A 14793-nucleotide genomic window follows, 5' to 3' on the forward strand; every position below is an offset into this window, starting at 1 on the left:
GACCTCACACGGGTAACAGAATGTCTCCTCTTCTAGAGAAAACGCTCTAGAAGATAAAGTGTCGCTCCACTGGAAAAGCGAAGATAATACCATTTCCGAAGTGAATGGTACAAAAGTATTCAGCTATGGTAAGAGTGTAAAGCGAATCGTTTTGACGCCTACGTGGGTCTGTCTTTGTTACTGTATTATTTGATCGTATCAACTAACAAGAAGGACCTCGGCTTTTCGGGAGGTGTGGTGCGACAGGTTGTGCGAGCGGGCAGCCCGGCGCGGAGCCCCGGGGAGCAGCGCGCTGGCCCAGCCCGGAACAGGGAGCCTGGGGAAGCCGCGAGTGGGACAGAGCCGGGATTGCCGCTGATACATTCGCTCGCTGGAGTAGCGCTAACGCAGAATAATAATGCTAGCAAAACCCTACACCCGGTATTTCTCACCAAAAGGTGGAAGCGCAATTCTTACCCAGAAGGCGTCTCTGTCTGGGGTGAAGGAGAAGGAGCACAGCCTGTCAGCTGCCTCCTCTGGGTTTTCTCTCCTCCCAGCAGTGTGTTCCCTCCATATTCCTTATATCCTAACCTCTATTCCCCTCCCCCTCCAAAGGGTGACGTTTAGGGGAGTTGAGTGCTATAGTCTCATATAGTAGATGTTTAGCATCTACTGTGCTGAGCTCATTAGAATAGTCAGGAGTGTCGATTTTGGTCTGCTGTTTGGCATAATGAAGAAAAAGGTTTCATTCTGGGTATTGTGGCCTTCAGGATTCTGTTTTGAAGCAATTTATCTGCCTTCAGGATTGTGTGGAAATTAGTAATCTCTGTCTGTCCACATTCCTTAGCCAAAACAGGGCGGTCCTGGTACAAGAAGACTGGGTGCTTCTCTGTGCAGGCCTTGTTGAGCTCCCTCCCCAGTGTCCGCACAACAGATAAGCAGACACCCTCATCCTTAACCCCTTGGCTTAGAATCACACACCATATCCCTGAACTTTTTTTCCAGCTTCATGATTTTGAAGGAATGCCCTTGGGACACACAGAATTTCTGGTTCAGTCAGTACATGGAACCTGCTTTTGAAGTCAGCTTCCTGATGGACGTTGTCCTGGTCTGTGATGTAGCGTGGTTTTGGAACACATGAGCTGGATTCTTTTCATATGAATTCCAGATACAAGTGGGCTAGACTAGGGCTAGTCCAGAGCATTTAGGGAGAAGGGAGTGGAGGAACCCGGACCTGAAATTGAAAAGTGCCCACTGTGTGTGTTAGGTCCTTATAACTAATTGTTTTGCTTTGAGTCTTCCTATTGATCCACTTGACTTGTTAATATGAATGTACCTACATCAGAGATTTTTCCCAAATTATTGATTCAGTAAAAGCATGCTTCAAGCTAGGAATTTAACACGTAGCCTGTCTTGTCAACCTTATGGTCCTCATAAATAAACTACCCCTAACTGGTTTTAGGATTAAATGGCATGACTATTTAACTGGTCCATAATACTTAGGGGGCTTTTTAGTTCTCTTCTGTCTTACTTATCTGCCATTGTATCTTTTTTTGTTCTAGGTTTAGTATTTCTTTTTTAAAAAAAAATGGGTTAGTAGTGTCACCATTACATTTTATGTTTGAATTATACTGCAAACAATCTGATACCCATTTATTGGATTTTAAGTCAGCAATACTGAGTAAGATAACAACTTGGTTTTGACTTCCAATATAATGGATTCACAGGCTTTATTTTAATTTTCTTTTTAAGATCGCGTCTTTCACTCAAGTGACAACACTCAGCAGTTGTATGAAGGTGTAGCTGTTCCAATTATACAGTCAGCTGTGCACGGTTATAATGGTAAGTTTTAAAACTTTAGATCCTAATTGTGTACTGTGTTTCATAATTAGTAAAATGTAACCATCTTTCTAGGCACAATTTTTGCTTACGGGCAGACTGCTTCGGGGAAGACATACACAATGATGGGAAATGAAGATTCTGTGGGCATTATCCCTAAGGCAATTCAACATGTTTTCAAAATTATTTGTGAGGTGAGAGATTTCATTAAATTGTAGTGACTGAAAGGACTGGTAATATTTGTGATTGTTATAGAAAAGTCATTTTAGTATCAAGGAGCTTTCGAAGGAAACAAATTTATTTTGGACCATGTGTTGCAGTTCCTTTGCTAGCCTTGCAAAGATGAGCGGTTTAAAAATAAGATAGGGCTCTTTCTATTAGCTGGAATCAAGTCAGAACAAAACAGGGAGTGATTAAACTTCCAAATATACTAAAACTTGATTACAAGTATGAATAGATGCTCACTCATTAATCCGGTAGATAAGGTAATATGAAGTTCTGTGTTTAAGTTTTAAAATAGCAGAATAAAAAACCCCAGCATTAAAGACTTCTAGTAGGAAGAATATGATACTAAGTTTACTTCTTCCAGGCTTTCAAAAGAATCATGGCCTAATTGCTTAATTCTGATAGGAAGTAAGGAGAAGTTTTAAGTTAAAAGAATGATTTCCAAAGCATCTGCAGAGCATTTGCTTCTGCTTTGAGCATTTGAGGTAATTGTTACCAGTTACATGAAATGGTCACTGAGTAGTTGCCTTAGGAAATCTACAGAAGTAGCTGAAGCCAAGAAAATGTTCCATGATGCTGCAGTCCATGAGTCCATTGTGCAGCCTTTCCTTACCCCAGTATTCTCTGCCAGGGAGGCAGGGGAAAAAGCAGCAACAGCAGCAAAGTATACCTAGGCAGAAGAGAGAGAACGCTAGAAACACACAGAGGCAAGAGCCTAAGCAGGAGGAGATTGGATATGGAAAGGGCATTCAGGTGGGAGAATTATTGTTGCGCTTCTGCAGGGCAGTTACCTTACTTTTATAACCTATTAAAAGTGATGTACCTTTAATGCAGCTGGAAAGAGGTCAGATAGAAGAAAAATGATTCCATGTTGGTAGATGCTAATGTTCAAAGAGGATGGGGGGGAAAGACATCTTTGAAATGATATCCAAAAGTATGCTTTCAAGTTAAGAATACTTGCATTAAAAGGTGTTCATTGGTTAGTCTTTTCTTTTTCTTATTTCTTTAAACATCAGATTCCAGACAGAGAATTCTTGCTAAGGGTTTCTTACATGGAAATCTACAATGAAACCATTACAGATTTGCTTTGTGATATCAGGAAAAAGAAGCCTCTGGGAATTCGTGAGGATGTTAATGTAAGTGGATGTTATTTAGTGTAAGTATTGTATCTGCTTGGACTAAAAGAAGTGGGGGGGGAAAAAGAGCCTTTGGAGGCATCTAGTTGGAAACTTTTGTGGCAGATTGTGTAATTGTTGTCTTCAGAATTAGCAGAAGGACATTTGATTTAGTAAAATAACAATGGTGAGGGTGGACTTGCTCTTGCTGGTTTGTCTTTATAAATGTTTGTAAAAGTAGACTTCACCTTTTAAATTTTCCAGGATAGTATATTTAATTTCATTTTTACACGGAATATTTAGCAGTTGTCTAGCTAATAGAATTTCTGCAAACATGATATTAAGCCTCCAGCTCAATGTGTTAGAAGTCTTCAGCAGATATACAGCATTACTTTAATATCATCTACAAAGAAGATGAACTTTTATTTTACTGCAATCATAGTATAACCATAAGACTAAAACTATTCAGTTAGATTATCAATAGGGAAGAATAAATCTATATTAATGCCATCATCAGTTCCTTTACATTGTTTTTAGCAAGTAATAAAAATTGGTGGTTTATTGATTTTGTGGTTGTTTTTTTTCCATTTGATGCCCTTGCAATGTTTTTGGTATTTGGAAGGAAGGGAGATTTATCAGTTGTATGATTATGGCCTTAAAATATTTACTGAGAAATATACTTCTAGATTCCCTCAGAAAATGTCCAGAATGGTATTTCCCTTACCATTTTTATTTTTTAGAAAAATTAATAGATCTTTGCTGTGATTCTTATTAGCCTTCAGTTCTGACATAGGTCTAAACTTTCCTCATCCCTTGTGTTCAGAGTAAAAGTGCATTCAACCGATGTCCTTTCATTTTTAAGAAGGAAACAAACTGGAATAAATATCATAATTGCTGGTAGTGTTAATGTATTGAAGTGTGTTTTAGAGTTCAGTGAAATTTGTTACTGTTTTTGTTCTTAAGAGGAATACATATGTGGAAGATCTGATTGAAGAGGTGGTGGTTTCCCCAGAACAAGTTATGGAATGGATCCGAAAAGGAGAAAGTAAGTTGTTTAGCCAATGCCAGCTGCTATCTTGGAAAAGCATTGATGAACCAGTGTATCTAGAATCATAGTGTATCTCTTTGAGATTATATTCAGAAATCAGTGTTTCTCCAAGAGTGTTAAAATTGTGCTTTTTGTCTTATGTCCAGCTTGTCAGAATACAAGCAAAAGTAATCCAATATGTCTTTTTTGACAGAAAATCGCCATTATGGAGAAACAAAAATGAATGAACACAGCAGTCGTTCTCACACTATCTTCAGAATGGTAAAAACTGTTTCACTATTGGGAGGGGGTTTATTATTTTTGAAATGACAAAGGTTGTATTGCACCCTTTTCTAGATTATTGAAAGCAGAGAACGAAGTGACATTGCAAATGCAAACTGCGATGGAGCAGTGATGGTATCCCACTTGGTAAGCTGTACTCCAGGAGTTATTTAAGTAGAGAATTTACTGTTACTATTTTTTTTAAGAGAATAATGTTACTTTGTAATGACATTACAAGTGTGCTGCTTCTAACAGATGTTTCTGAAGTAGAAATCATGTTTCTGATCATATGTGTAGAGGTCGATTCCTGGGGTGTTATCTGACGGATGCCTTCCCACCAAAGAGAATTGTGACATAGGAATAGTTCCTAGACAATTCATGCTGGATTAGGGATCCTCCCCCGGGAGTATAAGGGACTACTGCAGAGTGCTCTTGCATTTTGTTAAACACAGCTTCTCTTACAATTGTTCCTGACTACTGACAGGCCCAGTGAAATAACTTGTAAAGTGGGTAACCTTATGGCTTCTCTTATCCTCAAATTTAATGCGATGGTAAAAAGATTCATTTTTTCCAAAAGTAACCCCAGCATCTCTTCGGCGGATTACTAGTATATGAAATATCCTAAGCTGCAGGGAATACACTGCTGATCTCTAAGTGAGTGTTTTGGTTTCTGAAGTCTCCTCTGTACAGCCTTTCCTTGATGCTCAGAAAAGAATCCAGGTCAACTGGAGGAATTAGATCAATATGAAAGCATTTGAGCACCCTTACTCAGAATTGGGAATAGCATTAGGTCAATCACAAGCATTGTGGAAGGAATTTTCTGTTCTGGCTTCATGTGAAGAAGCTCTGGGCTCTGACTGTAAATGCTACTTGTACAGGATCTGAGCAAACTGCTGCCTACGTTTTTTTTCTCACCATAGCTTATGGGATCTACTCTTCTTGCACCACTCCCTGCCTTGTCTCTCTGTTACAACTGACTTTATAGTAACCTCTACTAACAGCATGGGGAAAGAGAGGGGGTTTTTTCAGTGTTTTTGGTCTGTTGCTGCTTGTTAGTGCAGGATTTTATCCTTCTGAAACAGAAACCATTTAAAGTGAGGGCTATTTGCTCAGGCAAATTGTTATGGGATGCGATAATGTTCTAGCTGACTTTCAACCAGATTCAGAGTGAGGCTGTTCCTTTGGTGTTTAGTGTCATCTTTTCCTTATCTCCACAATGACAGGCAAGGGAAGTCACACAGCTCATTCAGGACAGGGGCCTAAATGGTCTCATCTAGGCTCTTTCCCATGAAAGACTGGACCAGATTATCTGTAATTCTCTGAAGTTTCATATGGCTTAAATCTGTAGTTAACACTTCTGTATGGAAAACCTTTGCTTTTTTCTTAAATTTAATTTTAGTTTATGAAATCCTTAACGGAGATCTAGAATTAAAACTGTTTCAGAACTAAACTGTGATATGTTTGAATTTGCAGAATCTGGTAGATCTGGCAGGCAGTGAAAGAGCCAGTCAAACAGGATCTGAAGGTAAGTGTTACGTGAGGCTCTGCTATGACCACTTCTGTCTTTATGAGAGACTATGATAGTAGGGAAGTTATTTGAACTCTGTGCTATTGTTTATAAATAATTTCTCTTCACTTGGTAGGGCAAGATCTACTGAGTAAAACACTGAAAATGCTGTAAAGTGCTAACAATTAGGTAGTCATGTGGCTTTTCTAGAATGGTGGGTCCAGCAGCAGTCATGTCCTGAACTAACAGAGGAGATGAGCCAATAAAGATTCAGCTGTAGTAATGAAATCAGTAGTTTATAGGGACTCATATGTAAAGGTGAAGAGTGAATAAATGTCTCACACTTTAGCCAAGAGGAAGCTTGATTTTTAACAGTAACAGTATGAAGCTGCACAAAAATGCATTTTTATAAAAGTGATCTGAGAGAAGCACAAGTAAATATTGTCTGTTACAAGGAACAACTAACCCAAAAGTTGTATCTAAGGCTGGCTTGTTACCCCTACACACGTAAATAAGGACATCTGCAAAATCAGAACAGGAAACAAAACTGAAGTTCTTTATGGCTCTAGCGAATTACTGCATAAAAATTATTGTTTATTTGTGAGATTGCTACCTTATTTTGATGCATTTCAGCTGATAGAAAGGATTTTATACTGACTGCTGATGGATCATAGTGCATTGTGGCACTTGAGATTTGACTTTCTGATAATCCCTCTATGCATAACATTGCGTGACAGGTTGAAAATATATCTTAATATTGCTTTAAAGTTGAAAAAATAAATAACGAAAAACACTTTTGTGTGAAACTTAGGTGTCCGCCTGAAAGAAGGCTGCAATATAAACCGGAGCTTGTTCATTCTGGGACAAGTTATCAAAAAACTCTGTGATGACCCTTCTGGGTAAGCACTTGTGTTTATATGCGTCTTTTAAGATAAGTCAGTAATAAACCAGGAAATTTAAGATTTTAATTCTACTTTATGTAGGTAACTATTTCAAATAACCTGCTACCTCTAGAAAAGATAATTACTGTGTGTTTGGTATATGAAAAATATGAATTCTTTCTTTTTTCTTTTTTTTATCTTACCTCCTTTTCATCAGCTTCATAAATTACAGAGACAGCAAGCTGACTCGAATTCTGCAGAACTCTCTGGGAGGCAATGCTAAGACGGTTATTATTTGTACAATTACTCCTGTTTCTTTTGATGAAACGCTCAGTACTCTTCAGGTAAACCTCCTCACCTATTTTCAAAATGTTAGGCTTCACTTCTTAGGTATTAATATCAAGGAAAGAAAATTTACCTTTTCAAAGCTTAGAATACATGAAAAATAAGTGAATATAAATATTTGTGTCCTCTACTATATGTTGCTCTATAGCTAATAAATTGTCCCTTTAATTCTGTTAGAAAGTATGAGACAGAGTAAGTCTTTTGCTACATTTGTTCCCTAACTATTGTCCATGAGAGAATATTCTTCTAGTTTGCCAATACAGCCAAACGAATGAAGAACACTCCAAAAGTCAATGAAGTACTTGATGATGATGCCCTCCTGAAGAGATACCGCAAAGAAATTTTGGATTTGAAAAAGCAGCTGGAGGAAGTATGTAACAAACTTACTAAAATTAATCTATCCTTAATACTGATAGCTATTTGGAAACATTCTGTTTTAAACTAAAACTGGATAAATTTTGAGGGTTAGGTAAACTGTTTAAAGTTGTATCTGTCATTCTGTTGAGAGAATAGGAATCGAAAAGGCCTGTAAAGTTTAGAACAACTGACAACAGTCAACATATCAGTGTGAATGCTAACACTGAATTAAATCGACTAATTGAATAGCTTTCTCTCTGTAGGTTAACATATTTTATGAAATAGAAATTTGTCATACCTTGTACATTTTATTATTGCCACAGATCAAAAGGAATAATCGATTGCAATGTAAAAAGTGATTGAATATTAGTTAAAGATTCCAACTTAATTCATATTTTTCTCCCTTACTGATATTTAACTTCAGTTTGAGTTGCAAGAAGTTGCCATCGCATAAGTTCACTGGCAAAAGTTATGTCATATAGAAGATAAATTTAGAAAATGAACAACAGTAACTTGCCACCAACTAACGTAGTGTCTCATGTGTTCATCTTTCTCCAAAAATGCATGGAGTTGGGGAGCAAGTCTTGTTAGAGCATAGATCATAAAAGATGAAGCACCGGAAAATCACAATTCTAAACATACTGTTTTGGCAAATTAAATCATCAAAATATGCGGTGGTGGGTTGTTTTTTTCCTGAAAGTAACAAAAACAGGCGTAGGGGAAGTTTAAGGAAAATAACTGAACTTTTTATTCTAAAGATAATTAATTTGCAGTATAAACTTGCACCTGGAAAGTGTTTGCTGTCTTCTGAGATAGTAGGTAGTGAGAGAAGTACTTAAGTACAGAAAAGCTTGTTGAAAAATCCCATATGAACTTCAAATTACTGTACAGTATTGTAACCTTATGATGAAGTTATCAAAAAGTCTATCTACTGTAATGCAGTTGCTTTACAATAGAATAGTTTGATTGATATTCTTTTTATGGAAGGTGTCTTCGAAGACTCAAATTCATGCAATGGAAAAAGACCAACTGGCCCAGCTGTTGGAAGAAAAAAATTCTCTTCAAAAAGTACAGGAAGATAGGATACGAAACTTAACTGAGATGCTGGTGACTTCTGCCTCCTTTTCCTCAAAACAGAAAGCTAAAGTAAGCACCTGTTCTAGATGATATTTGTTAACTCTGAAATATTTTGCAGAAGGTAATAGTAAATATATAGGGTTATACTGACGACAAAGAATAAGTTTGATAGGCGATTTTCCCAGAATTTCTCTTATTTCAGAAGTCACCTCTTTAAAAATAATTTCTAAGTATCAATTCAACGTTGCCTTGTGGTGGATGGGCTGCAGAGTCTCTTGCTTTCAAATTGTTTTGCTGTAGTTAAAATTGGAAGAAACTTTAAAACACTTTCTAGTTAGCTGCTGGTACTGAATATTACAGAACTAGCCTAATGCAACATCTATGCTTTACTTAGTCCTTTGGTTGTATCACTTTTTCTATAAAAACTTTTTTTTTTCTTTTTTTAAAGACCAAGAGAAGAAGAAGAGTTACTTGGGCTCCTGGTAAAATAAACCAGGCAAATGTGAGCTACTTTGACTTTGAAAAAACAGAGCCGACTGAAACAAAAAAAATTAAATTGTCTCTGTCAATACTACCAGACACGGAGGACTGTAAGTATCATCAGGAAAAAATAAGGAAACTGCAAAGCAGCTTTGAAATGAGAAATAATCCTTTTATAAAAAATTCGAAAAACAAACTGCTAACAATACAAAAGCTATATTTAGTTGGCACTATACTACTCAAATGTTCAAAGAATCCAATTTTGAAGGAGTTACTTGTAGCCCATAAGGAAATTACATTTCTCTGCCAGCAAAGAATGCTGCCTGGAAGGGTTTCAGCACAATAACACTGGTAGTTCTTGTTCTAGAAATAAAGTTCATTTTATTTAAAATGTGGGAGCATGATTCTTACTGCTGTCCCAGGTGAAATAATGTGTAGTACATTCCTACAATTAACAAGCATTACTTAGTTTCCCAAAGGGAGTAAGTTGGATCTCTGATGGCACAAATTATTATTTATTTTTTTTAAAGTCCTGTACACACTTAATAAGGAAGTTTATTTTTTTTTCTTCTCTCACCTCTTTTGGAAATTGAGCTTTTAATTTGTCAAAACCAAAGCTAAGAACTGTGAGGTAAAAGGCAGGGCATACAAATGCCTCTGCCACGCAGTGTACCCCAACGCCCATTTTTTTGTCAAAGTAGTCAGAGTTATTCTTGAACACAGACTACTATCCATCCAACCTGTGTTATCCCACCCAAAAAAGGACGGAGGAGGAGGTGGGTGTATATGAGGTTGCAAAATCCTCAACAAGAATAGAGAAATTACTTGCTGAGATAAAGTGAAATTTAAGGACTTATTAGAGGAGTGAAGGTCAAACAAAGTTGAACTGAAGACAAGAGAATAACTGGACCGTGTTGTTGCTGAATTGCATCTTCTTACAACCTTATTACCTCTCCCGTCAAGCTTCTCTACCTGTGTGTCAGGGGTGTTTTCTGTAGGGGGTGGTGCAGTGCTCTTTTTCTTTAAATCTTGCAAGATATTGTTGAGTAGTTCTTTCCTTGACACTTAACTACAGATTAGGAAAAATGTTTAAGTATATATTCTGGATTTTGATTAGTGTTCATGAAGTTTTTTGATAAGTTGGCCAGCATAAGTGCGGGGACTGAACTTCGGTGTTATTCACTTTCATAAAAGAAAGTCGTGAGATTCTGAGGTCCTACTTGGTGTGCTACATTTTTTCTACTGAATGATGGCATACAATGTGATAAAAGTCTTTGATAAGAAAATAATTCTTTATGTCTGGTTTAAAATATACTATTACTCTGTATTTTTTAATACATGTTTTGTTTCAGCTGTGTTAGAGAATTCTCAACATGACAACCAATGCCTGATGGGTCCCGATCAAATTTCAGAGGTAGAATGGACTGCTGGACCTAACATGAATTGGGTAACATGATAATCTATTTTGACTGTGTAATTCAGTGCATATACATTACATCTTTCTCAGTAAGATCTCCCTTACACTTTTGAAGAACACCAGTATTCTTCTTGGTCATCTCTTTGAACCTGTGGGATGGTTCAATGATTCTATAGTTGTGCTGGATGATACAGTAAGCTTTGATATTTAAACAAGACTAGCCATGAAAAAGCAAGCAGCAAGGAATATAATACTAAACTTGCTTGAACTTGTGGATCACTTAACTGAAATTAATTCTCTTTCTAGAGTCAGAGAGATTTTGAAGAATCTGTGCAACTCTGTGAAGCATTAGCATTGGAAAAGGTAAGTCTGTTCTCTGTTCTCTAGAAGTAAGACTGATGTTTCAACAGCTTCTAAAGTTTCTTGTGCTTCTTCAGGATATGGCTGTAAATGAGATCAACATCCTGCAAGCTAACTTCAACAACCTAGTATTGGAAAATGAGCAGTTGAAACTAGAAATACATGAAATGAAGGAGAAACTTAAGGAAAAAATAGAAATTGATGAATTTGAAGCACTGGAAAAACAAACACAAAAAGATCATGAGGTAAGGGGCATCAAAATACAAAGAGATAAGAATCCTCTATGGTGAAATGCTTTTTCTAGAGTTTATTCAGTCTACATGTACTTGGGTGTTGAGTCACAAACAGGTGGTGTTAGAAACTGCATTTGGCAACAGAATGAATGAACCCAGGGTCTAAACAGGATTTACTCAGTGCAAAATTCAAACTTAAATTTTTGGAGTCATATACTGGAGTCAGGTTAATCATATGTATGTGTATGTATCGATACCATATTTTTATATATACATGATCAGAATTTCACTCTAAATTTCTGCAAGAGATAGTTGCTTTGCTGTGTAAATACATTTTAGAACTGTTTTGAAGTATGGTTTTTAAAATATATTTCACATATTTCTTATGCAAAACATCTTGGTTTACAAACCAAGATAGCGCTGGCTTGTAGTAACACATTGATATATGTGAGCATTAACTTTAGCATTATCTGAGTAATAAAATATTTTAAAATAATCGTATGACTAGTAATGTCTGTGAAAAATTGAAACATTGTACTTTGTGCTAGAAATTCAGAAAAGGCAAACCTGCCTACTGGGATAACTTACGAAAGTCAGAAGCTGCTGGCTTTGTTCTCTCCATCTCTTTGTGCTGTTAGTAGAGGTGTACTTTGTTTGTCCAAATGTTTTATGCTTTGATTATGCAACCTAAAATAAGGCTCTAGCTGCCCAAGTGCTACACTGTGAACTAAGTCACAGTGCAAAAAAAAAAACCCCAAGCAACAACAACAACCAAAAAAAAAAAAACACAAACCCAAAAATAACGAAACCAAACAAACCATCAAAACCAACCAAACAAAATCTCAAAACTAACAGCCTGAGGTATTGAAAACTGGATGTATTATTCTGTTTATTTCCTGGTACCTTCTTTGCAAATTATTTGTACACACTAGCCTGTTTAGTGTCCTCTGGCCATGAACTTATGTGAAGCTGAAGTTACATCGTTTGGCACAGTTGTTTCAGGTTACAACTTAACAAGATCACCACCATTTATTTTCTATTGTGTTCCCTACAAATATTTATGGATCTTAAAGTGGATCCATAATAGATTACAATTTAGCTTGTATTTAAGATTCTTTTTAGAGGACCCATTGTATGCTAGGTATGTGCTTATGCATGTGTTCAGATACATATCTGAAGATAGTCCATAAAATGTAAGCATTTGTTGATACCCATGTAGCAGATTAATTATAGCAATACTGAAAGGCCCCATACTTAAATAAATACATTAGTGAAAATGCATCCATTTAAATCACCACAGCTATATACCCGTAAACTCTATTCTGAATAATCACATTAAATGATTTCTGACAGTAGCATTGTACCCTGTCCTCTACAACTGTCCTCCGGACTTAAGGTTACAGATGGGGTTTTCTTCTTACTATACTCCTAGCTATATAGAAATACAGAGAGTGCTTGTTGTAAAGCTTTTCACTGGTTTTAAAATTACAGGCTAGCTTTTATCCTCACCTACACTTGTGACTATACAGAAGTACTTGTAGATGAGTGGTTATTGTAAAGCTTTTCTAACAAAGACCATAAGAAAAGAATTCTTCAATTTTTTGAAGTGGTCTTCTATCTAGTCTTCTACTTGTTCTTCCTTTCAGAGGATGCCACTGAATGTGTTCACGGCTTGCTTTGCCTCAGTTTTGGCACCTTCTCATTCTCGTTAGTGAACAGATTAAATTATAAGTATCTGCATCGTGTTATAAAAAGCTGCTTAACATAACTAGAATTTCAAGCATTGTACCTGTACAATTTCTGCATTAATTGCTTTGATCATGTTGCTCTTGCTTCTGGAGCTCTTGCACGTTAAATTGTACCTGAATCCCTTCTAATTACCGGGAAGCTAAACTAGAGCTTTGCATCTCGTCTGTCCAGTTGAAGGAATATGTAGCAACTTGCTTTGTAGCTTATTTAAATAGATACGAATGTCTGTATGTGGTTTGCCCACAAATAGAAAACAAAACACAGGACAGACTTTGCTTGTTTTCATGGTGTTGGCAACTAAAACTACTGGTGTAGGTGCTTTCTAATATCTTCTGCAATTTTGCTTCAATTTGCTCCACAGATACAACTAATGCATGAAATTACCAACTTAAAGAATCTAGTTTCAAATGCTGAAGTATACAATGAGGAACTTGAGGTGAGCCTGTTCATGAATTTACATGCCATAAGACTTGTATAAAATGTGCTCGGTTTGTTTATCTTGAAATGTGTCTGCTGAGGACAACCTGGATATCATTAGGCTCTGGTTAGTCTTGCCAGCTGTGAGGAGGATATGCCTAAAACACGTGAATGCTTACTATGTACAAAGCAAATTTTTGTTAAATTCTTACCCAAAATATTAAACTGCGCACTAGAATATTCCTTCTCCTTTTTTTTTCTCCAACTTTTAGGCAGAAATAAACTCTAAATTGGAACAGCTGAAAGAGAAAGAGAACAAAATAAAGATATTGCAGAATCGTGTGGAAGAATTACAGAAAGCAGGAGCAGAAAAAAATGACGCATCGCTTTCAGTGGTAAATGTGATTTTTCTGCTGGATTGGGAGATAGTTTTGGTTTTCTTGGAGGTGGGTTAGATTTAGGTATAAGCTTGGTAAATCTACCTCCCTACAGATGTTAGGAAGACACTTTTTACAAGGCTTAAAATGCTAATTACTAGATTAGCATACAGCAGTGCTCTGGTGAAGCTGTGAAAAATGCTGCATGTTATTGCATTTGTCAAATGAGCCTGCTACTGTATGTCTTAGAGTAAACTTATCAGGTTTTCTGAACCTTTACTTATATTTTAGCCATATTGTAACAAATGAAAAGTAAACACGTTTACTTTCTTATGGCTATATATTTTTGAATTTCATTGAGTGTTTATCTGTCTTTTTCAGGGAGATTCTGATAAGCTAATTGAGGAAATTCAGCAGCTGAATAAATCCCTCTTGGATAGTGAAACCATAGCTTTGGATGCCAAAAAAGAATCTGCTTTTCTCAGAAGTGAAAATTTGGAACTGAAGGAGAAGATGGCAAGTACTTGTTAAACTGTGTTTATACCTGTGTAAAATGCTATTAAGGGCTCATATGCTCCCAGACTAGTGAGGAAGGCAATCAAAGAGGACAAGGTAGAGTATTTGGACAAGGCTAATGACTCGTGCTCCAAGTAATGTTTTTGTTATGAGAGTAATGGAAAATGGGTTTTCAGGAGAGAGATAAAGAGAAAACCGAGGCTTATTCCACAGGAGCAGGTGGCTAGTTTTAGGTTTACCAGGAAAGAGAGAGAGAAGAGTGCAAATGAACGGTGTTTACCGAGCTACTGGGACGTAAGACTCCAAACCTAATTTTACCAGAGAACAAAAGAGAACAAGAGATGTGAACTCAAAAGTGAGTTGGAGCTTACTTGAGCTTTGAAGGAGTAAAGCTGAAACGGTTGAACCAATTATGGCATTGACCCCTAAGATAAGGTATGTTCTATTATAGAACTCTGACAGGAATGCAGTTATTTAATACGGCAGAATAAGCCACAATTTATGAAGGCCAGAGTTGTTCAGAGTGACAACAGGAAATGTGACGGATGCAATATTTAAGTATTAAGCAAATAAACTTATATTTTGTGTGTGAATTGCATGTTGTTCTTTT

The 14793-nt window shown here is 36.7% G+C and overlaps 1 protein-coding gene across 1 annotated transcript in view; it reads left to right on the forward strand.

Moving 5' to 3' along the window:
- Positions 1-34: 34 nt before the first annotated feature.
- CENPE (centromere protein E, 312kDa) overlaps positions 35-14793 on the forward strand; it is a gene marked incomplete at its 5' end in the record, with an annotated part of 37186 nt that continues 22427 nt past the window's right edge. Inside the window, 18 exons of the mRNA XM_009867986.1 lie at positions 35-128; positions 1732-1821; positions 1894-2012; positions 3060-3179; positions 4122-4203; positions 4400-4467; positions 4543-4614; positions 5941-5992; positions 6786-6873; positions 7073-7199; positions 7451-7570; positions 8545-8703; positions 9083-9224; positions 10467-10561; positions 10838-10894; positions 10969-11136; positions 13563-13685; positions 14049-14183. Of these exons, the coding sequence (XP_009866288.1) occupies positions 35-128; positions 1732-1821; positions 1894-2012; positions 3060-3179; positions 4122-4203; positions 4400-4467; positions 4543-4614; positions 5941-5992; positions 6786-6873; positions 7073-7199; positions 7451-7570; positions 8545-8703; positions 9083-9224; positions 10467-10561; positions 10838-10894; positions 10969-11136; positions 13563-13685; positions 14049-14183 (1911 nt within the window). The remainder of the gene's footprint in view (positions 129-1731; positions 1822-1893; positions 2013-3059; positions 3180-4121; positions 4204-4399; positions 4468-4542; positions 4615-5940; positions 5993-6785; positions 6874-7072; positions 7200-7450; positions 7571-8544; positions 8704-9082; positions 9225-10466; positions 10562-10837; positions 10895-10968; positions 11137-13562; positions 13686-14048; positions 14184-14793) is intronic.

Source organism: Apaloderma vittatum, unplaced genomic scaffold (genome assembly GCF_000703405.1).
Source record: "Apaloderma vittatum isolate BGI_N311 unplaced genomic scaffold, ASM70340v1 scaffold22604, whole genome shotgun sequence".
NCBI classification, from domain to species: domain Eukaryota; kingdom Metazoa; phylum Chordata; class Aves; order Trogoniformes; family Trogonidae; genus Apaloderma; species Apaloderma vittatum.